We start from the raw sequence: 17,469 nt of genomic DNA on the forward strand, positions 1-17,469 counted from the left end.
TTGTGGCTATGGTTAAAAAAGGCCCCACACATGGGTGTCCACATATTTTTGCCAATATAGTATAAACGTGGAAATGATATCTCTAAAACATATGTGGGCCCTAAACTGAAATCCTTATATAATTATTTAAACCCTTTTTGTTGATTGAATGTGCCACAGAAATAAATAAATGATCTAAGCATTGGGATGTTTAATGATATAGTCATCTTCCAAATGTCTGGGAATTTAAAACATTTTATTTTTTTCTTTTGGGCAATTTCATTATAGTTCCAAAATGTCATTTTGCAAATAAAAAAAAAGACATGTACTTAATTACGCCATCTGTACATCTAGAGCACGGTCTAATATCAGAAAAAATGTTTTCCACACATTCATCAAGAACAGGGCAAAAAAAATAAAACTTAATGTATACTATTAACTGTTTTCTAAACTTGTTAAAATGTAAGAACTTAAATGCTGAACAATTTCTGACTGGAGTTACGAAAAACAAAAGCTTATGGGGAGAAAGTAAAACTCCAGACAGATGGTGTTCCTCAGTTCAGCCACACTGTGTTGAGCTGCGTCTGGTTCTTGATGCTGGTGTCCATTTTAAGCACTTCTCTTATGGCCATGGTGGCGTAGGTAGACGGCGGGAGGGAGAACTCCATCTTCAGGGCCTTGTATTTACCCTCTAAACCATCAGCATCGAGAGGCAAAAGCAAGCAAGAAAAAGCAAACAGTCATTTCTCTTTAGAACCCAAGGGAAAGTGGGGCATACTTAATTATCTAAACAGATCAACTAACAATGCACATTGTTAAAATCCTAGCAGACATAAATTAAACAAAGAAAAAAGCAAAACTTTGCCATGTAAACCTTAGCATACAATACGTCTAAATTTTTTTTAGATAAATGACAAAACACACTTGACACACCTCTACCAACTAGACTAAACGTACTGACCTGTCAGATAAACTGGTGCTGGTTTGTTTTCCAATTTCTCTACATCCGTGTGGACCAGAGGCACTTTAGGGTCATCATAATGAATCAGCTCCCTTTCCAAGATGACCAGAAATGAAGTGAGAGAATAAGGAAAAGAGAAAGAACTATTTGAAATATTTGAGTGGATCACAAGGTGAGCCTATTGTACTGTCCAAAATTTCCTGCATTAAAAAAATAATAAAGAGGGAAGAAAAAGGTTGAAGTGAAACTCGACTGACCAGCTGACATCTTTAGGACATATGAGGATGCGGCGATAAGCTCCAGCCAAGGAATAATCTCGTACTTTATGCCTCATGTTATCGATGTCCAGATTATCGGCTGTCAGCATGTCCCTGTAGCCGTTTCCCACTGCCGCACAAAGTGCATGTGACCCATGGGTTTGAAAAACACTATTATGTTAAGGCATATACAAAATGAAATCTAAATTTCACATAGGAACAGAAGAGATTACCAAGCAAAAATGAGGAATGCAAAAAATGTTGTGGTTTACAAAAGGTTATTACCATGCAGAGCGGAAAATATCTGAATGTGTATTCTGACTGACCCTTATGTGTAGGATAGATGACATCAAATCCAGGTAGTGGCATTACAATATCATGAATGGAGTGCTTCTCAGCTTCTTCCGCAGACAGGATGTGAGCAGAACCTGCAAGACAAATTCACTAAAATTACACAAAATATAATCAAACACCAAGCCAATAAAAATATACATTTTAACTTTGTTATAGTAAATGTCAGTATTCTCACGTTTCAAGAAATATTTTTTTCACTACACTTATTGAGTATCTCCAATGCCAAATTTTCTGATTGTTTAAAATAAAAAAACAATACGCCACACACTTTTATCTATTTTTAGATTAAATTAAAAAACAAAAAAGTAACATATGAAAGTGCGAAACTATGAGGGGCGTTCAGGTCAAACTGGAGTACAACTGGATCTGCATTTGTCTATGCACTTGTCTGCGGAAACTGTGCACACAATCGTTCACCAACACCACTTGCACGTTACAGACACTTAGTTGAAAGTTATTGCAACATGCCCGGACAGTCTTGACCTTGCTTCAGGCCATTTTCACATGTTTGGGCCATTAAAGGAGTTCCCAGGAGGCCTGCATTTTACACATGAAGCACATGAATGGCTTTGGCGTACTGAGAAATCTTTCTAGCGCATTAGTGTAGCAGGGGATTATATAGAGAAAAAAAGGTAGCTTTTACTCTCAACTGTGTTCTGTTTTTCTGCACAATCAAAAGTCCCCGTTGACTTGAATGCTTGGAACATTTTAGTGAAAAGATTACAACACAAAAGGGATAAGTGACTAACTAAGGAATGTTAAAAGTAACTAAACTGCAGCAAAAGTTCTCCACTTGAAATGGCAAAGAAAATGCCACCATTAACAAATGCATTAAAATAAGCATTTATTGGACTATCTAGCTAATGATGTTTAGTTGTTTAGGTTTGGCAGATCCTTGCTGACAGTCGAGCGATAGAACCCATTGTCATTACATTCAGTAACAATAGGAACTCTTAAATAGAATACTTTGTTGTAGGGCACATTAATACACTTAAAATAACACAGAAAAGCACACCTCCTTTGAGTATAAGGTCTCCTTCCACAGCTTTAAGTCCATAGGCCTCCACTCTCCTGCTGACCATGGTGTTCCAGACAAAGCTCTGATAACTGTGGATGTACATGAGCCTGTTATTGCGAGGGATCTGTAAGGAAAAATGAGAGGAACAAGTAAGAATTAAAAAAAATTTATAATAAAAAAAAAAAGATTTGATGCAACAAAAATGCTGCAGTATCTCAGATAAGCACTTTGTACAATTGTTGTAGGCAGAAAAGTATCTCAGATACACATATCATGCGTGTTGAACCATGTTGAAACCCAGATCAGAATTGCCGACAGAATGAATTCATGGTCCCAACCTTTTCAGGCTGGTGGAGGTTTGTGTAGTGGTGTGGGAAATGTTTGCTTGCACTATGTTTGCACATTTTGCCCGTTAATACAAATCAATCATCTCTTATATACCACAGCTGGTGAAACATTTGTTTAATGAACATGTTCTTCAGTGGCCTTCAAAGTCACCGAATTGCAATCCATTGGGATGTGGTAATAGTAGAGATTGACAGCATGAACGTGCATCTGAAAAATCTGCAAAAACTGTGACGCAATCATGTCAACATGGATTAGAATCTCAGGGGAATGTTTTTAACATGTTGTGGAATCCATGCCATGAAAACGTAAGGCTGTTTTGAGAAGAAAGGAAGACCCTTCCCAGTTTTTGTGTAGTGGTAGTATAGTAAAATAAGTGCTCAGGGAGTGTATATTATGGTTATTATATTATATTATGATATGTACTTATTTATTTAATTATAACAACTGAATAATGGTGAACACCACAGAACCGATAATAAACCACCCATGTAATTGTGTTTGCTAAAACAGAAAAGGGAGTGTGATTTAACAGGAGCACAAAAAAAAAAAAAGGACAAAATGGGTTGTAAAATTAATTGTAAAATTAATTGGCTGAATTAATTGGCACAATTAAAACCGTGGACAAATACGTGATAAAATTAAAAAAAAAATTATTTACCTTAAATTAAAGATAGATTCAGACTATACAGCACATACAACTATGCACAATAAACAAGAAGACTGTTCATATAAATGATAAGTGATAACGGTATTGTCTTGGCGTTGCACATCTATCTATAAAAAATAGTTTTGAAACTTGTTTTGTGTAGCCTGTACTTTTAGTAAGATAATTAGTCCCAACCTCCCTTCCATGGAACTGGGATCATGTGACCTGAGATCCCATAATACATAATAATTTCCTTCAAAACCACCATTATAGCGGACACAGAGCCAACTCGCAAAAAAAGATGCAAACATTTTTACGGAATCTGCCAAGAAAGATTTTTTTACTTGTTTGGGTTTCTGACATCTGTCACGTGACTATTGAATTTGCATATTTATTAATAAACATTAGCATCTGCCAAAGATCGGCGTGTACACGGGATCAGCCCTGTCTGTGTTCAATTATTTCAATGTTCATACAACACATTGTATTTGCTATAGTGACGTTGCTTTATTTTTTTCTTTTCATTTTAACATACATTCTTACACATGCGATATACCTTTTGAAAACCATGTACGGTCCGTGTTAATCTTTAATACTAAATTTACTTCTAAAGAAAGTATGAAATATTGCACACTTTTGGTCTGCAAGTTGGCACGATGCTTTATCCACCAGTCTCCTACAATATTTACACTTGCTTTAACTCTATTTAAAATCATGATACAGGAGCAGGAACAGTAACAGTAAGTTCAGCTGTGAGCATATGTTAATATGGTAATTAGTATGTGTATGAACATCTTGCCGGCGGCGGCAATCAACACCTATGTGATCAACACCTACGCTTACACACCCATTTATTTAGCATAGTGTTCGTGTGTTCTCACCAGTCCAAATGCAGTAATGATGTTTTTTTTGCCGTACTTTGACAGTCCTCTCAGCAGCTGTCCCTCTACACAACGTTTCACTGGTAGCTTCTTCAGGGCTGCTTCAGGATCCTGTGTCTGGGCCCATTCCTCTCTACACTTCACCAGATAGCCCTTCTCCGCTGAAGTCAACCAGTGTGTACGAAAGGAAGATAAAAGGGGGAAAAAAGTAGGAAAGGTGACAGTGAATGAGACAGAAAGACTATGGAGTTTACAGCCTTAGTTGTTTGCGGATTTGTCCCTAGAACCAAACCAATAACTGTTTGCGGACCCCCCGGAATTTCACGAAAACCGCAAATATCCTCCGCAATGTTTTTAATGGCTTTTTTGTGGCAATATATATTAATTTTTATGTGTTTTAACACTAAACTATTTAGAACAATATAATTTACTAATTTTGTAACCTAAATATTTACAGAAATTCAGCAAAATTTACGTATAAGAAATAATACTGTATACATTTTTAGTAGTGTAGAGACAACACAAAGCAACCATAAAACAAAAAGTGGCCTGGGATGGTGAATTATTACTGTATTTACTCTTAAAGATAACATGCTTGCATAAATTACATTACATATAGGGATATCATCGGTATTTTACATTCTAGCACTGTGGGAGTCCTAGCAGTCTGGTCCTGTACAGTATACAGGTTTACCTTTTTTATAAGGGTAATGTATTAAGCGGAGTTTTAAATGAATTTAAAGTGTTTTGCAAGCATATTGGGGGTATATTTAGGTTTTAAACTATTAAAATAGGCATTTATAGGCATTTTTGATCACATTCACAATTCGCTGAATTTCTCAAGACGTCTGTATTTGATAAAATATTATTTTTGTTCTTGAGGCGATATTATCTATGGAAACTTTACACAAAAATTGAATCAGCAGATAAGGACATACCTCCTGGCCGTGGCTTTAGGATTAGATCCACTACTTCAGTCCAGTTATTCTGCAAGATGGCTCTTTAAATAAAGCGGAGAAAGGTTATAAAAATAACATGTATGAGAATGCAGTATACTCATGGTATATCATGGTGTGGTATGTGTTATGTGTAAATGATCTAAGTACTCCTGGGTCTGTTATTGTCTTTGTGCCTGGTGTGTTTTTTATTACCTGCCAACCTGATGTGTGGGTACAGCTGTGGTGCCAAAGCGCTGCATGCCGTAATAGTTGATGAACCCCGTGTGCCTTAGTGATGTCATGGCCTGTTCCACCTGTTCATCAGAACCCGAGATGTTCCTGCAAATACAGAAAACAGTTTCTGTTTGAATTAACTGATATTTTAAATTAATTTGAAGAACAAGATCATGCAGGGAAAAGGGGCTCAGTGTTGGAACTGAAAAGCCTTGTAGCTAAATATTCACAACATGAATAGGAACAAAGCGCTGAGTAATTAGATTATACTTACAGTCTGAAGGCATTATTTACACTAATTTGAGTGTAGAGTACAATAGAACAATGTTGTAGCATTAAACAGTAGGCGCAATGTGGGTGATTTACAATGAAGAATTGTGAGGAGATTGTCATGTCCATAATACAGATAGGATACACAGTGTAATATGTTTGTGTGTGTGTGTGTGAGGCACATGTTCTCAGCAGCTCTGGTTTAGTCTGAGCCTATAATGTGAACACTGGACAAAAAGCCATTCCATCACAGAGCACCAGTCATACGCACATTCACACAGAAAAGGAAATTACCCTCGCCAATCAAACTAGTGGCATGTTTTTGTGATGTGGGAGGAAACCAGATAACCCAAGAGAACATGCAAATACTCCACATAAACGTTAACCCGAGATCATGACCCTGCATTTACTAACACATCATATATTCTCAGTACTAATACGTGATCAGGGGTATAAATCTGTCTTCAACTGGAAGAAATAGGCTTTTAAAACTGTATGTCTTCATTTGTACTTGCAATAAGTATAATTTGAAAGTACATTTAGGCATTTGGCAGACGCTCTTATCCAGAGCGACTTACATTTTATCTCAGTACACATCTGAGCAATTGAGGGTTAAGGGCCTTGCTCAAGGGCCCAACAGTGGCAACTTGGTGGTTGTGGGGTTTAAACCTGGGATCTTCCGAACCATAGTCCAATGCCTTAACCACTGAACTACCCCGGCCCTTGTGTGACTTACTGGCATTGTAAATAATACCATCAATGTTATATTGATAACAGACAAGATGTGTTATTGTACTATTGTGAAAGATCCTCTATAGCCCTGATCAGCTTGCACAGTTTTTGCAGGTGTTAAGTTTGCATGTATTTTTCCACATGCAACTCTTTCTTTCTTTAAACCATGGCCTGAGTTTAGTTTTGAAAAACTAAAAGTGTGCATGAACTATGCACTAAACTTAAGTATAATCCTTAGAGAAGTGTGCACTGACCTGAGGACCACTGTGAAATGGTTACCCTGGAGCTCCCCGAGTTTCAGTGGATGCTTTTTATAGCTGAAGTTTCCCAGTTTGAAGTTCATCAGGCACTTGTTAAGGTGACCCAATCGTTCGGCGCTGATTCTGAGAAGAGGCAAAAATAAACTCTCTAATATACATTTATAACTCATTCAGTCAGATCATAAAACTACAATAGAAAAAGGATAACACAAACAATGGCTTATTCAACCTTTGCCATGAGACAGAATTAAAATATAGACTTTAACCAGGAACAGGGCAAAGGATTGCACTCACTTTAATACAGCAATCTCTTGCACTGTGATGGCTCTCTTGTCTTTTGTGCCCATATAGGAAAAGACGTTGGGTCGAACCCTGAGGACACATCAAAAAGCAAAGGCAGGATATAAAAGTCTGTGCAAAGAGCATACAGAAAAAATGTAAAAAAAAAAAAAAAAAAAAGCCTCAATGAGCTTCCTGAAAATGAGGATTTTTTAAAATAATTGGCCCGTTTAATAGTAGATGCTTTTTAAATGCTTAAAAAAATGTGAAAATAAAAAGTATACAAAACCAAACAATAAAATATTAAAGGAATGAAACCTCTCAAGAAAGTTTAAAGTACATTTGGCCTAATAAATTTAAACCATTGCTTGTGCAGCAATTAAAAAGAAGCAGGACACCTACAGTAGAACCTAAGCATGGCAGATCATTGATTCTGTCCTTTATAACATTTTCAGACAGTTCATGCATTATTTTTAAGGTATTTTGCATGTTATGGTATTGTGGAATGCCATAACCACAATCCAAATGTGAATTACCACGCCTTTTTCTCTTCCCTTCTTTTCTCTTTACCTCATGTATTTATATTTCTGTCATTTTTTGTATGGTTTTATTCACATTAACATCACTAATTATGATTATGCATCATTTTCCTTTAACTACAAAATTACACAGCGTAGAAAATTTAAAAATGTATTATGATTTTTTAAATGGTACTTTGATCATGTGTAATTAATGCCATAAAAAAATCTTAATAAATGAACAAGAAAGAGAGATAAGTCAGTGTGCCAAGGAGATAAAAATCACTTAGCAGTAAGCACAGAGGGTAAGGCTTCTTCTTTAAAGAATAATTGCTTCTTTGACACAGCATAGGATTTTTAATGCTACAAAATGAAGAACAAGCAAAAAAAAAAAAAAAAAAAAAACACCTCTACAAATGCAACTACAGTATCAGTACTGACTGAGAAAATTACTTTCAATATTAAGAGCTCAATGTTTATCCAATAGTTCCATGCACATAGTTAATTTCTGTGACTTTACCGTCATGCAGATGATACAGTATACTAAATACACTTAAGTACAGAAAGTAGGACAGAGCTTGTATGAAGAATAGCACCTGCTAAAAGAACAATAAATGTTAAAAGCATTTAAAACATTTATTTATAAAATGAAATATATTTTCAACAAAATTATTTAAATAGCCTAACCATTTTTTTTTATTTACAAAAGCCAGAACCTACCTGAGAAATTTGGAGAGAACGTTGATGGCATCCATGGTGTCTTTATTCTCCTTGTAAAGCACAAAATGGCAGAAGCTGCCACGGTTCTTGGGCCATGAGTGTTTTCTTGGTGCTTCCATAAAGAGAGAGGTAGACAAAAAGAGTGAGATGGTAAAATATGGTGTGAATACTGCAATTTAACAGACCAATGTCAAAGATGACTCCCAAAACAGTATAAACATACTACCAATCACTTATACACCTGAACAGAAATTGTCCTAAATGAAAATCAAACAAAACAACTCCTCACATGGAGCTGAGTGTTCTTACCTGCAGCTGTTCGAACTTCTGTCCCAATAAAGAGGAGCATTAGGAGGACAAGAAAATATTACTAAGAATGCTCAGGGACCAAGTAGAGAACCCAGACATGGGGCATGATATGCATGCAGGAAGGAGATGTGCCAGATCACTTCTGTATGCCAGGGTCCTGACTCGAGAAGTAAATGCTCATGGGACAAACTACATAGCCCTCCTTCTGGATTTTCTAGTTCATATGCGCAAAAGACCAATGATATATAATTCCCACCCATGCACAATGACTAGAAATATACAGTCATGATCAGAATTAGTACCCCCTCTTTTAATTCTAAGTGATTAGCTGATCTTAGAGGGTCTTCGTATTAGGCAAGCACAATATTAGATGAATAACATACAACGTTTTTCACTATGCAATTATTTTTTTAACTTCCCTTGATTGATGGATCATCAGCAGGTGTGCAGACCTATAAAAACAGAAGACCACAGTTTGCTGGTCTGGAGCATGCAGGTGAGTGTTAACACAATGCCAAGGGGGAAAGCCATAATGGCTATAGAGGAGCAATTGCTGCTGTACAATAATCTGGGAAGGACTATGAAACTCTCTCCAAATAATTTGGAATTCTACAGTAAGAAAGATTATTCACAAGTGGAAAGCATTTAAGACAGTTGCCTGTCTTCCCAGGAGTCCCAGCACATACACCCCAAGGAAAGACTGTACAATACAAATGCAAACCCCAAGAGCTACACCTCAGACCTTACAGTCCTCACTGAGCATGTTAAAGGCCATGACAGCACAACTAGAAGAAGACTGAACAAGTACGGTTTGTTTGGGAGGGTTTACAGAAGAAGCCTCTTCTGTCTAAAAAGAATGAGGACGCACAATTAAGGTTCGTAAATCTGCACCCTGAACAAATCACAAGGCTCCTGGAACAATGTCCTACGGACAAGTGAGACCAAAGTAGAGTTGTTTGGTCTTAATGTCCAGCGAAAACCAAACAGCATTTCAGCAGAAACACCTCATAAACCCACTGTCAAGCAAGTGATGATTTCAATTTTTTCAAGGTTTTGCAATGGACTAGTTAAAGTCCAGTTCTTAACGCAATTAAAATGCTGTGGCAAAACCTTAACAGAGCTGTGCGTAAGTGAATGCCCAAAAACCCCAAAGAACTGAAGCAATGTTGTAAAAAAGAACAAACCAAAATCCCTCCACAATGATGTGAGAGACCGATAATCATACAATAAACAATTACTTCAAGTTATTGCTGATAAAAGAGGATCTATAAGCTATGGAATCATATGGGTACTTAATATTGCCCACATTTTTTTGGCTTAATTTTTGTTCAATAAAGAAAAAGGTTATATGTTGTTGTTTGCCTAAAATTGTATTTGCCTAATACTGAGAGCAACTATGATCAGATGATCTTTGTTTAGTTTTTGCACAAAAAAAATTATAAAAAAGCCTCTGAAAACTCTTGAACATGACTGTACGTAGTCGCTTTCCTTTTAACTACATACAACCAACTATTATGCCAAAAATATTCCTGATGAACAGAAAAATTTAAGATTTTCCCTGCGAAACCTGATAAGTCATGCATAACTTTTTGTAAGGCTGTATAAAAGTGCTTCTCCACTAAACAGTGTGGCTCGCTATGGCTTAAAAAATAAGAACGCAAGGGTATTTGGATCCCAGCTAATGTGTGAGGCTTTTCCATCATACATCACTCCAAAATACTCTCACAAAATACAATTCAACACCAAAGCTCTCTCTCGTATCATGTTAATTGCCACGTTTGATCTCGAGTGATCTAATAAGCATCAGAGACACTTAAGATGCTGCAATGCTTCATCTGATTATCCGCTCAACTTATTATCATTGTGGTCTATGGTAGCTTTCAGTCCATTATAATGTCTGCCAGCAGAATCCCTATTCATATTCCTATAATCAGTTTTACCATAATTTTATTGGTAGATCGACCTCAGTTGTACTCCCTTACATAGGTATTTTCATTCTAATAGATTCTCTGTATTATGTGTGTGGAGATCTGTCAATGTTCCTACAGCTGAGGTCTGGAAAGTCAGACATTTTTTAGCCCAAATATTTTCCTCCAAAATGTAGAAATTAATAATATCAGTATTAGTATGATTTGTTTATCAAATACAGCTGCAATAAAAGGCAGGTAATTAGCTATTACGTTTTTATTATTATATATAATATCTTTAGTTACTTAGTTAAAATAACAAGTCAATACAATTCTCAATTATTAGTAAGCTTTTATTCAGACTATGTAGTGTGTGTGCATACCCTTTCTCAGGTCTATGCACAGCTGCCTCAACCATGTGTATCCATGCACCTGAACATGCCAAACCTACTTCAATTAATTAATGACACATGCAAGTTGACAGATGGAGAGAGATTGTGGCATGAGATGGATAATTACACATGCAAAGGTGAAATTATGTCATTTAGACATAATATAGCTATATATATATATATATATATATATATATAAATATAGCTATATATATATATATATATATATATATATATATATATATATATATATATATATATATAATTCTCTTTAGTTAAGAAATTAAAAATGATTAAGCATTCATTGTGAATGCTCACTACCTGCCAGGGCTTTTTTCCCAGCTGCATGATATGCCACTATGAACCTCTTGCCCTCTCTTTCCTCGGTTTTTGTTTCCAGTCCCGGGTATAGTGTTTTGATTGCTTTATGAAGCAAAGTACGTCTCTCCTTGGAATCTCCTTCCACCTGTGGGGATGATCACATTATGTGAATGAAGAATGCCTTCTCATACACTAACATTACAGTTTATTTACATACACAGGTCTCTATAGTGATTTGTTTGATATGTGACCATTGATTGGTTTGGTGATCAACTTTACATTTGTGAGGATAAAAAAATTTTTTTTTTTGCTTTTCTTCCAAAAATCTTAACCAAATTGTGTACACATTTTGAGAGATAGTTAGGGATAGTTAGATCTCCCTAGTTCTCCCAGATAGTTACGGCCCAGAGTCAGTAATGAAAAATCCAACAAAAGCCTTTCTTGCAGCATTTGGAAGAGTCACTTATCCAGAGCGACTTACATTTTATAATCATTATACATCTGAGCAGTTATGGGTTAAGGGCCTTGATTGAGGGCCCAAGAGTAGTAGCCTTGTGGTGGTGTGGTTTGAACCTGGGACCTTCTGGTCAGCAGTCTACAGAGCTACACCTGCCCCATAATGGAGATTTTTATTTTATTTTATCGTAATATATTTGATTACTAAATATTACACATAAATAAAAACGTAATCTCTAATCGGGCATCTAATTGCATACATTTTCCACATTTTGCTTGCAATAATAAAATCTGATATTTAGGCTACTAGAATTTTTATACATGGTCCAGTATTGTGGAAAAATACTGGACTATGCGCAGTCATTAGAAAATCATGAATGTGTGTGACCAGAGATTACTTAAACACTTGAAGAAACTGCATTGTGAAAATTGACAGCAAAAATCACAGCTATGTTCACCAGGAGAAATAAGAGCATTTCCACACACACAATTTGACTGGAACTCACAGGACTGCAACACTATCATTTACTGTAACACTCTGGAATCAGGTGCATTAATATAAAAATCTGTGATTTGCTTTATAGCCAGAGCTACATTTAGATGCTTAATAGTCTTCCAGAACTGAAAATTCAACAAAACTGTTTTTAACCTTGTTACCTTTATCAAAAGGTTCATACACACAGACAGACTTTAAAGAGAACAGAGCAACATGAGGGAGCAGTGCAATCTGTGTCACCTCAATAGCCACATTTCCCTCTTTGTTTTTGAAAAGCTGCAGATCGGAAAGCTGTTGTTTCTGCTCTTCGGTCAGGTCCTGACACTCTACTGGCTCAACCTCTGCAGCTGCTTTCTATAACAGACAGTAAGGAAGAGAGACAACTCAGTATTTCATATAGACCACGAATAGATACATATGCTGCATGTTATATATTCTAAGAACATATTACATGTATACCGTAGATATAAATTGTCCCAAGTACGAGACTTTGGTATTCATTAGTGAAACGATTCTTTGTCTTCCCTAAACGAGCTTTGAACGAATACAGGAACTGGTTATGAACGCCCCAGAGGCCCAATTGGTTCACAACCAATAAGAACACCTAAAATCTGTCTCTAATGACAAACTCCTCCTCGGAATATGACAGAGAAACCGCGATCCCAAGCTGCCGCTATGCTGAACGAAAGCACAAATGCCAGTGTTATTAAGGAAGGGGACTCTCCTTTCAAATACTATCCTTCTCCCAACCCATCTTCCTCTCCTACACCCATGAACATCAGCGAGTCTCCCTAAGAACGGTGCACGAACTATACATGTAAAACTAAAGTGTGTGCGCTCTGTCCTTATATTCATATTTAGTTCGGGATTATTATTTTTTTAATAATAAAGGCTTTTTCATAATTTGTTTTATATTTCGTAATATTAAAAAAAAAGACATTATAGTTAAATATAGTTCATACTGACAAGGAACGGACGAATTCTATTTACATGTATTCCTTTGGAAAAAACTAAATCAGTCTACAACCAAATCAGATTACGGCCAAAACTTAAGAACTAATTAAGTTGTACCTTAATATTGCTGAAGCATGTGTCTTACCTCTGTTTCTACAGGTATGGAGAGGTCGTCTAGCCGCACTATCTTCCCCTCCTTGCTGATCTCATGAACCACAAAATCAGAGTATCTAATAAAAGAAATAATAAAATGTGTTTTATTCAAACACTATCTGTCTGTGGTAAGGCTGCCATGGTAATCCTAGATTCCCAGGACAGCAGATTTGTTATTCGGCAAGATAATACAATATGTTACCACAATGCTACAAATGATTCAATTTCTCAAACTACACTAATAATGCAACGAACCAAAAACAATTTTTTTTTCCGATACAGTAAATGACAGAGTGAATTTCTTGGACATGAGTAATGTGAAAGCCAACACTTATGAACTCAAACAAACAAACCTCTCTTTCAAGATTCCTGAGAATCCCTTATGGTCACTGACAAACTTATGGATCCCTACATCTGTTTCACTAAGACCATGTTTCATCATATCGGCAAAGCTCTCTACTTCTACATCTTCCCCCTCCAAAGACTCCTCTTCTCCACCCTCCTCTGCCTCAATTTCTTCTTTGTCTTCCTCTGTTTGTTTGCTGACATGACCGCCATTAGCTTCATCCTGAAGTCTTGCTTTCTTAGCAGTATGTTCTGAATCCTCCTCAGGGCATGCTCGCTTCTCCCCGAGATTAATCTGTGCCGTCGAAAGCTCCTTATCCTCCATTGGCACAAATCTGTTTTGAGAAAGCCTAAGGCGGGAAAAATAGTTTTTAAATGGTTTGGTTTTAACATGATGTAGCAGTTAGAATGTACAATGTATTAGCGGTATAAAAAAAAGAAATTTGACATATGATAGCTTTAGTATAAACAACCTTGTGTTACTAACCCCCAGAAAGAAGGCTCTCGGAGACCAGGAAATATATTTTGCTTAGGTTTGATTTTTAAAACACTCCTTGACAATATAGGAAAAAAGCACACTCTTGAAAGATGAGGCAACCAAGTAACAGTTCTGTTGGGAGGGAAAACAGAAAATGTAGATGTTTGACAAAGACATGGTGCACAACAAAAAGCCGAACACAAAGTCTCACTCACACACTCACTGTCTAAAATGCTTTATACTGTACACACAGCTGCGGGGGCCTGGAGCCTATCCCAGGATACTTCGGGCACAAAGCCTGGTATACCCCGATTGGGGTGCCAATACATCACAGGGCACACACACATACACACACTATTTGGGCAATTTGGGAATGTCAATTTTTTTCAAGTCTTTGGACTGTGTAAGAAAACCGGAGTCCCCAGAGGAAATCCACCAAGCACGGGGAGAACATGCAAACTCCATGCACACAGACCCAAAGTGGAAATTAAACCCGGACACTGGAGGTGCAAGGCCACTGTGCTAAAAATAATGCCATCTAGAAGTACAACTCAAAAGCTTGGACACAAGTTCTAACTCCATGGTCTTCCCTAAATTTTATTTCTTTCTACAAAGTAAAACAAGGTTGAAGGCATCCAAGATAATTTCCCTTGAACAACTGATGTTGAGATGTGTCTGCTACTTATGCTCTGTAAAGCCTTCCTAACGGCTCTAAACTGAGGTAGTTAACTCTAAATGAACTTTTCCTCTGTAGGTAAGTTTTGCTCTTGCTTTTCTGGGATGGCCTTCATGGGAGACAGTTTCATCAGGGTGCTTGTAACTGTACTTGGCAATACTGTTCTTACAAAACACTATTCCAGATCAGCTGCTCTTCATGTCTTTAAATAACAGATGACTGTTGCTGTTGTTACTTATTTTCCCAATGACATGATATTTTATAGGTCTGAAATCACTAGTATTGTTCGGAAATGTAGAAAATAAAACAGTAAACAAAAAACATACAATTAAAAGGTGTGTCCAAACTTTTGACTGGTACTGTACTGCATGGCTCTTGAACAAACTGAATAATCAGGGTTTCAATTAGCTTCTCCCTGGTCATTACACACAGTCAGTTCACAATAAACCCTGTTTGCAACACCCTGTCAGACACTGCAGGAACTCTGATGCACTCAGCTAGCATGTGTGCACAGGGAGCTAGTCTGGTGTTCAGAAGCCAATCTCTGGTTAGGGAACCAAGACAAGCTCAACATGCCTCATATATTACAGCTTTAAACATGTAAGCACTTTATGCATTAAACATCCAAAATGTCTAAGAGTATAGAAGAGATGTAGGCTCGTAATAACGTGCTCACCTAACCCAGACGCGTGTGATTGGCCGCAGCGGCTTCACCAGCATGCGAGAGCTGCATGTATTACAGTCCGCTCTAACCCGGAAGTGTTTACTAGGATATGGCCCGCCCCTTCCACCGGGTTCTCTGGCTGGAGACCAAAACATATTAAATTAATTTGTTTAAATGTTTTCTTTTTACACTATGCAGATGTAGAAGATAGACATAGAAAAAAAAATACACATTTAATTTGTTTACTGTCACATTTTTATGATGTTTCACAGAGGTTGTGAGGCAAAATAGTTCCCAAGTTATACAGAAAAGAGCGAGAATTTGCGGTTCTCCGATAGGATAAATTTTTGTCGTTTAGTCCTCCACCTATGTCAGTTTAACCCCATTCAAACACCACCAGGCAATTAAGCGTATAATAATTATAAGTTGATACATAGTACAAAGTATAAACTGATAACATTCAATTAAGCTTGTCGTATCAACTATAGCAAGTTTGATCTTGATTAATATCAGTGTAACATAATTTTTTAAAAGAATTTTTTTAACCCATGACACAAAAAAATACAGATTATATCCAAAACTAATTAAATAAACATACTTATTTTTTATTTATATGCCTAAATATATGGTGTAAGTGTAATGACATGTTTTCTCCAGGTGTTGGAGCTGTGGTCCTATAGATCCCACGTGTTAGAACAAACTTTAAAGCTCAACTTGGTTACAAGGGGGAAAAAAACATATATGTCTTATTTTTAGAATGTCAAACCATTTTGAGGTTAGTGAGTATTATTAATGGTTGTGTTGACTATGTAAGTTACATCAGGTAATGACTAGGTTACTGCTAGTTGAGTCAGTGTTTTAATAGAGATGTACGAATATTAAACCGATGATTTACACACACACACACACACACATATATATATATATATATATATATATATATATATATACACATACAATGTTTATATATATACAATATATATAAACATTGTATATTTGTATATAAAATTATGCATAATGCAAATAATAAATGTGACAACATGAAAGAAAGGTGTACTTGACTGAATCATTATAATATTTGCATCAGTAATTCCATCTGACGTTAGTAATAAAGCCTCTAGCCATGCAAAGTTTAACAAAAACACCTGAACTTTTGCGATCTGCCTCGTAATAATTGTGTATGTTTACAGTCCCAAAACACAGTTTATGTGTCTTCAGTCACAAATAAACAAAAATCTTAGATGGTCAAAAACTTATAAGTCGAATTTTTAATCATGTGGTCGTGTAGATTAAAATAAAGGATTAGGATCCTTGTGAAGTACAATATGAACTCCTATAGGAATATTGCATTTTCCCACGAAGCTCACATGTGCGGAGAAACCCAGCGCCTGTATAGCGTTACCTTTTCAAAGAAGAACGCGCGTGCTCCTGTTTGTAAATTAAATGAATCGGTTCAGTTCATTCATGAGAACCGAGATCTTTCGGCTCTAAACACGGTGTTTTTAATAGTGCTGGGTTCAAGGTATTTTGACTGCTAATTGTCTTTTTTTGTCCGTCTAACACTAACACTTACTAACATAGTGAAATTTTTATTTGCATTGTTTTTCTTAAAATAATTGGAAAAAGAGAAAAACAGTCAGCTGCTACGTACTTGCATTGACAGCGAATGTTTTGGCATTCATAACATTGTGACTGCTTTTCCAGAAGAATGTGAAGATAATTAATATTTGCAGTGATACATGTTGATTTCCATATGACACTATACACCTAAATACACTTTAATAAACTTCAATATACTGTGTATGAACAAAATAATAAATGGGCCATTCTACAGAAAAGATGGAATTTGGGTAATAAAAAACTCCTGAAATGTATTTATTCTTTTACACATAGAACATCTTTAGTATAACAATAATTTACTTT

General features: G+C 36.3%; 1 protein-coding gene across 1 annotated transcript; it reads right to left on the bottom strand.

Annotated features, from left to right (window-relative positions):
• Positions 1-458: 458 nt before the first annotated feature.
• Positions 459-15,631, bottom strand: pus7 (pseudouridine synthase 7). The gene is made up of 17 exons (XM_053477595.1): positions 15,559-15,631; positions 14,216-14,338; positions 13,737-14,078; positions 13,376-13,460; positions 12,517-12,630; positions 11,325-11,469; positions 8,396-8,507; positions 7,173-7,250; positions 6,873-7,001; positions 5,596-5,721; positions 5,383-5,444; positions 4,445-4,605; positions 2,567-2,693; positions 1,524-1,625; positions 1,198-1,327; positions 941-1,032; positions 459-670 (listed from the first exon to the last, which is right to left on the bottom strand). The coding sequence occupies exons 1-17, from the start codon at positions 15,600-15,602 to the stop codon at positions 534-536; spliced, it is 2,109 nt and encodes a 702-aa protein (XP_053333570.1). The 5' UTR covers positions 15,603-15,631; the 3' UTR covers positions 459-533.
• Between the last annotated feature and the right edge of the window lie 1,838 nt (positions 15,632-17,469).

Source organism: Clarias gariepinus, chromosome 2, assembly GCF_024256425.1.
Source record: "Clarias gariepinus isolate MV-2021 ecotype Netherlands chromosome 2, CGAR_prim_01v2, whole genome shotgun sequence".
Taxonomy (NCBI): Eukaryota; Metazoa; Chordata; class Actinopteri; order Siluriformes; family Clariidae; genus Clarias; species Clarias gariepinus.

What these genes read in the sequence shown, in the direction of transcription:
- pus7 (XM_053477595.1), bottom strand. Translation starts at nt 15,602, where the DNA reads ATGCTGGTGAAGCCGCTGCGGCCAATCACACGCGTCTGGGTTAG. An exon ending in CATTTCACAGTGGTCCTCAG is followed by an intron (nt 5,722 to 6,872) that starts GTCAGTGCACAC and finishes CTGTATTTGCAG; the next exon opens with GAACATCTCGGGTTCTGATG. An exon ending in CCCACACATCAGGTTGGCAG is followed by an intron (nt 5,445 to 5,595) that starts GTAATAAAAAAC and finishes CTTTATTTAAAG; the next exon opens with AGCCATCTTGCAGAATAACT.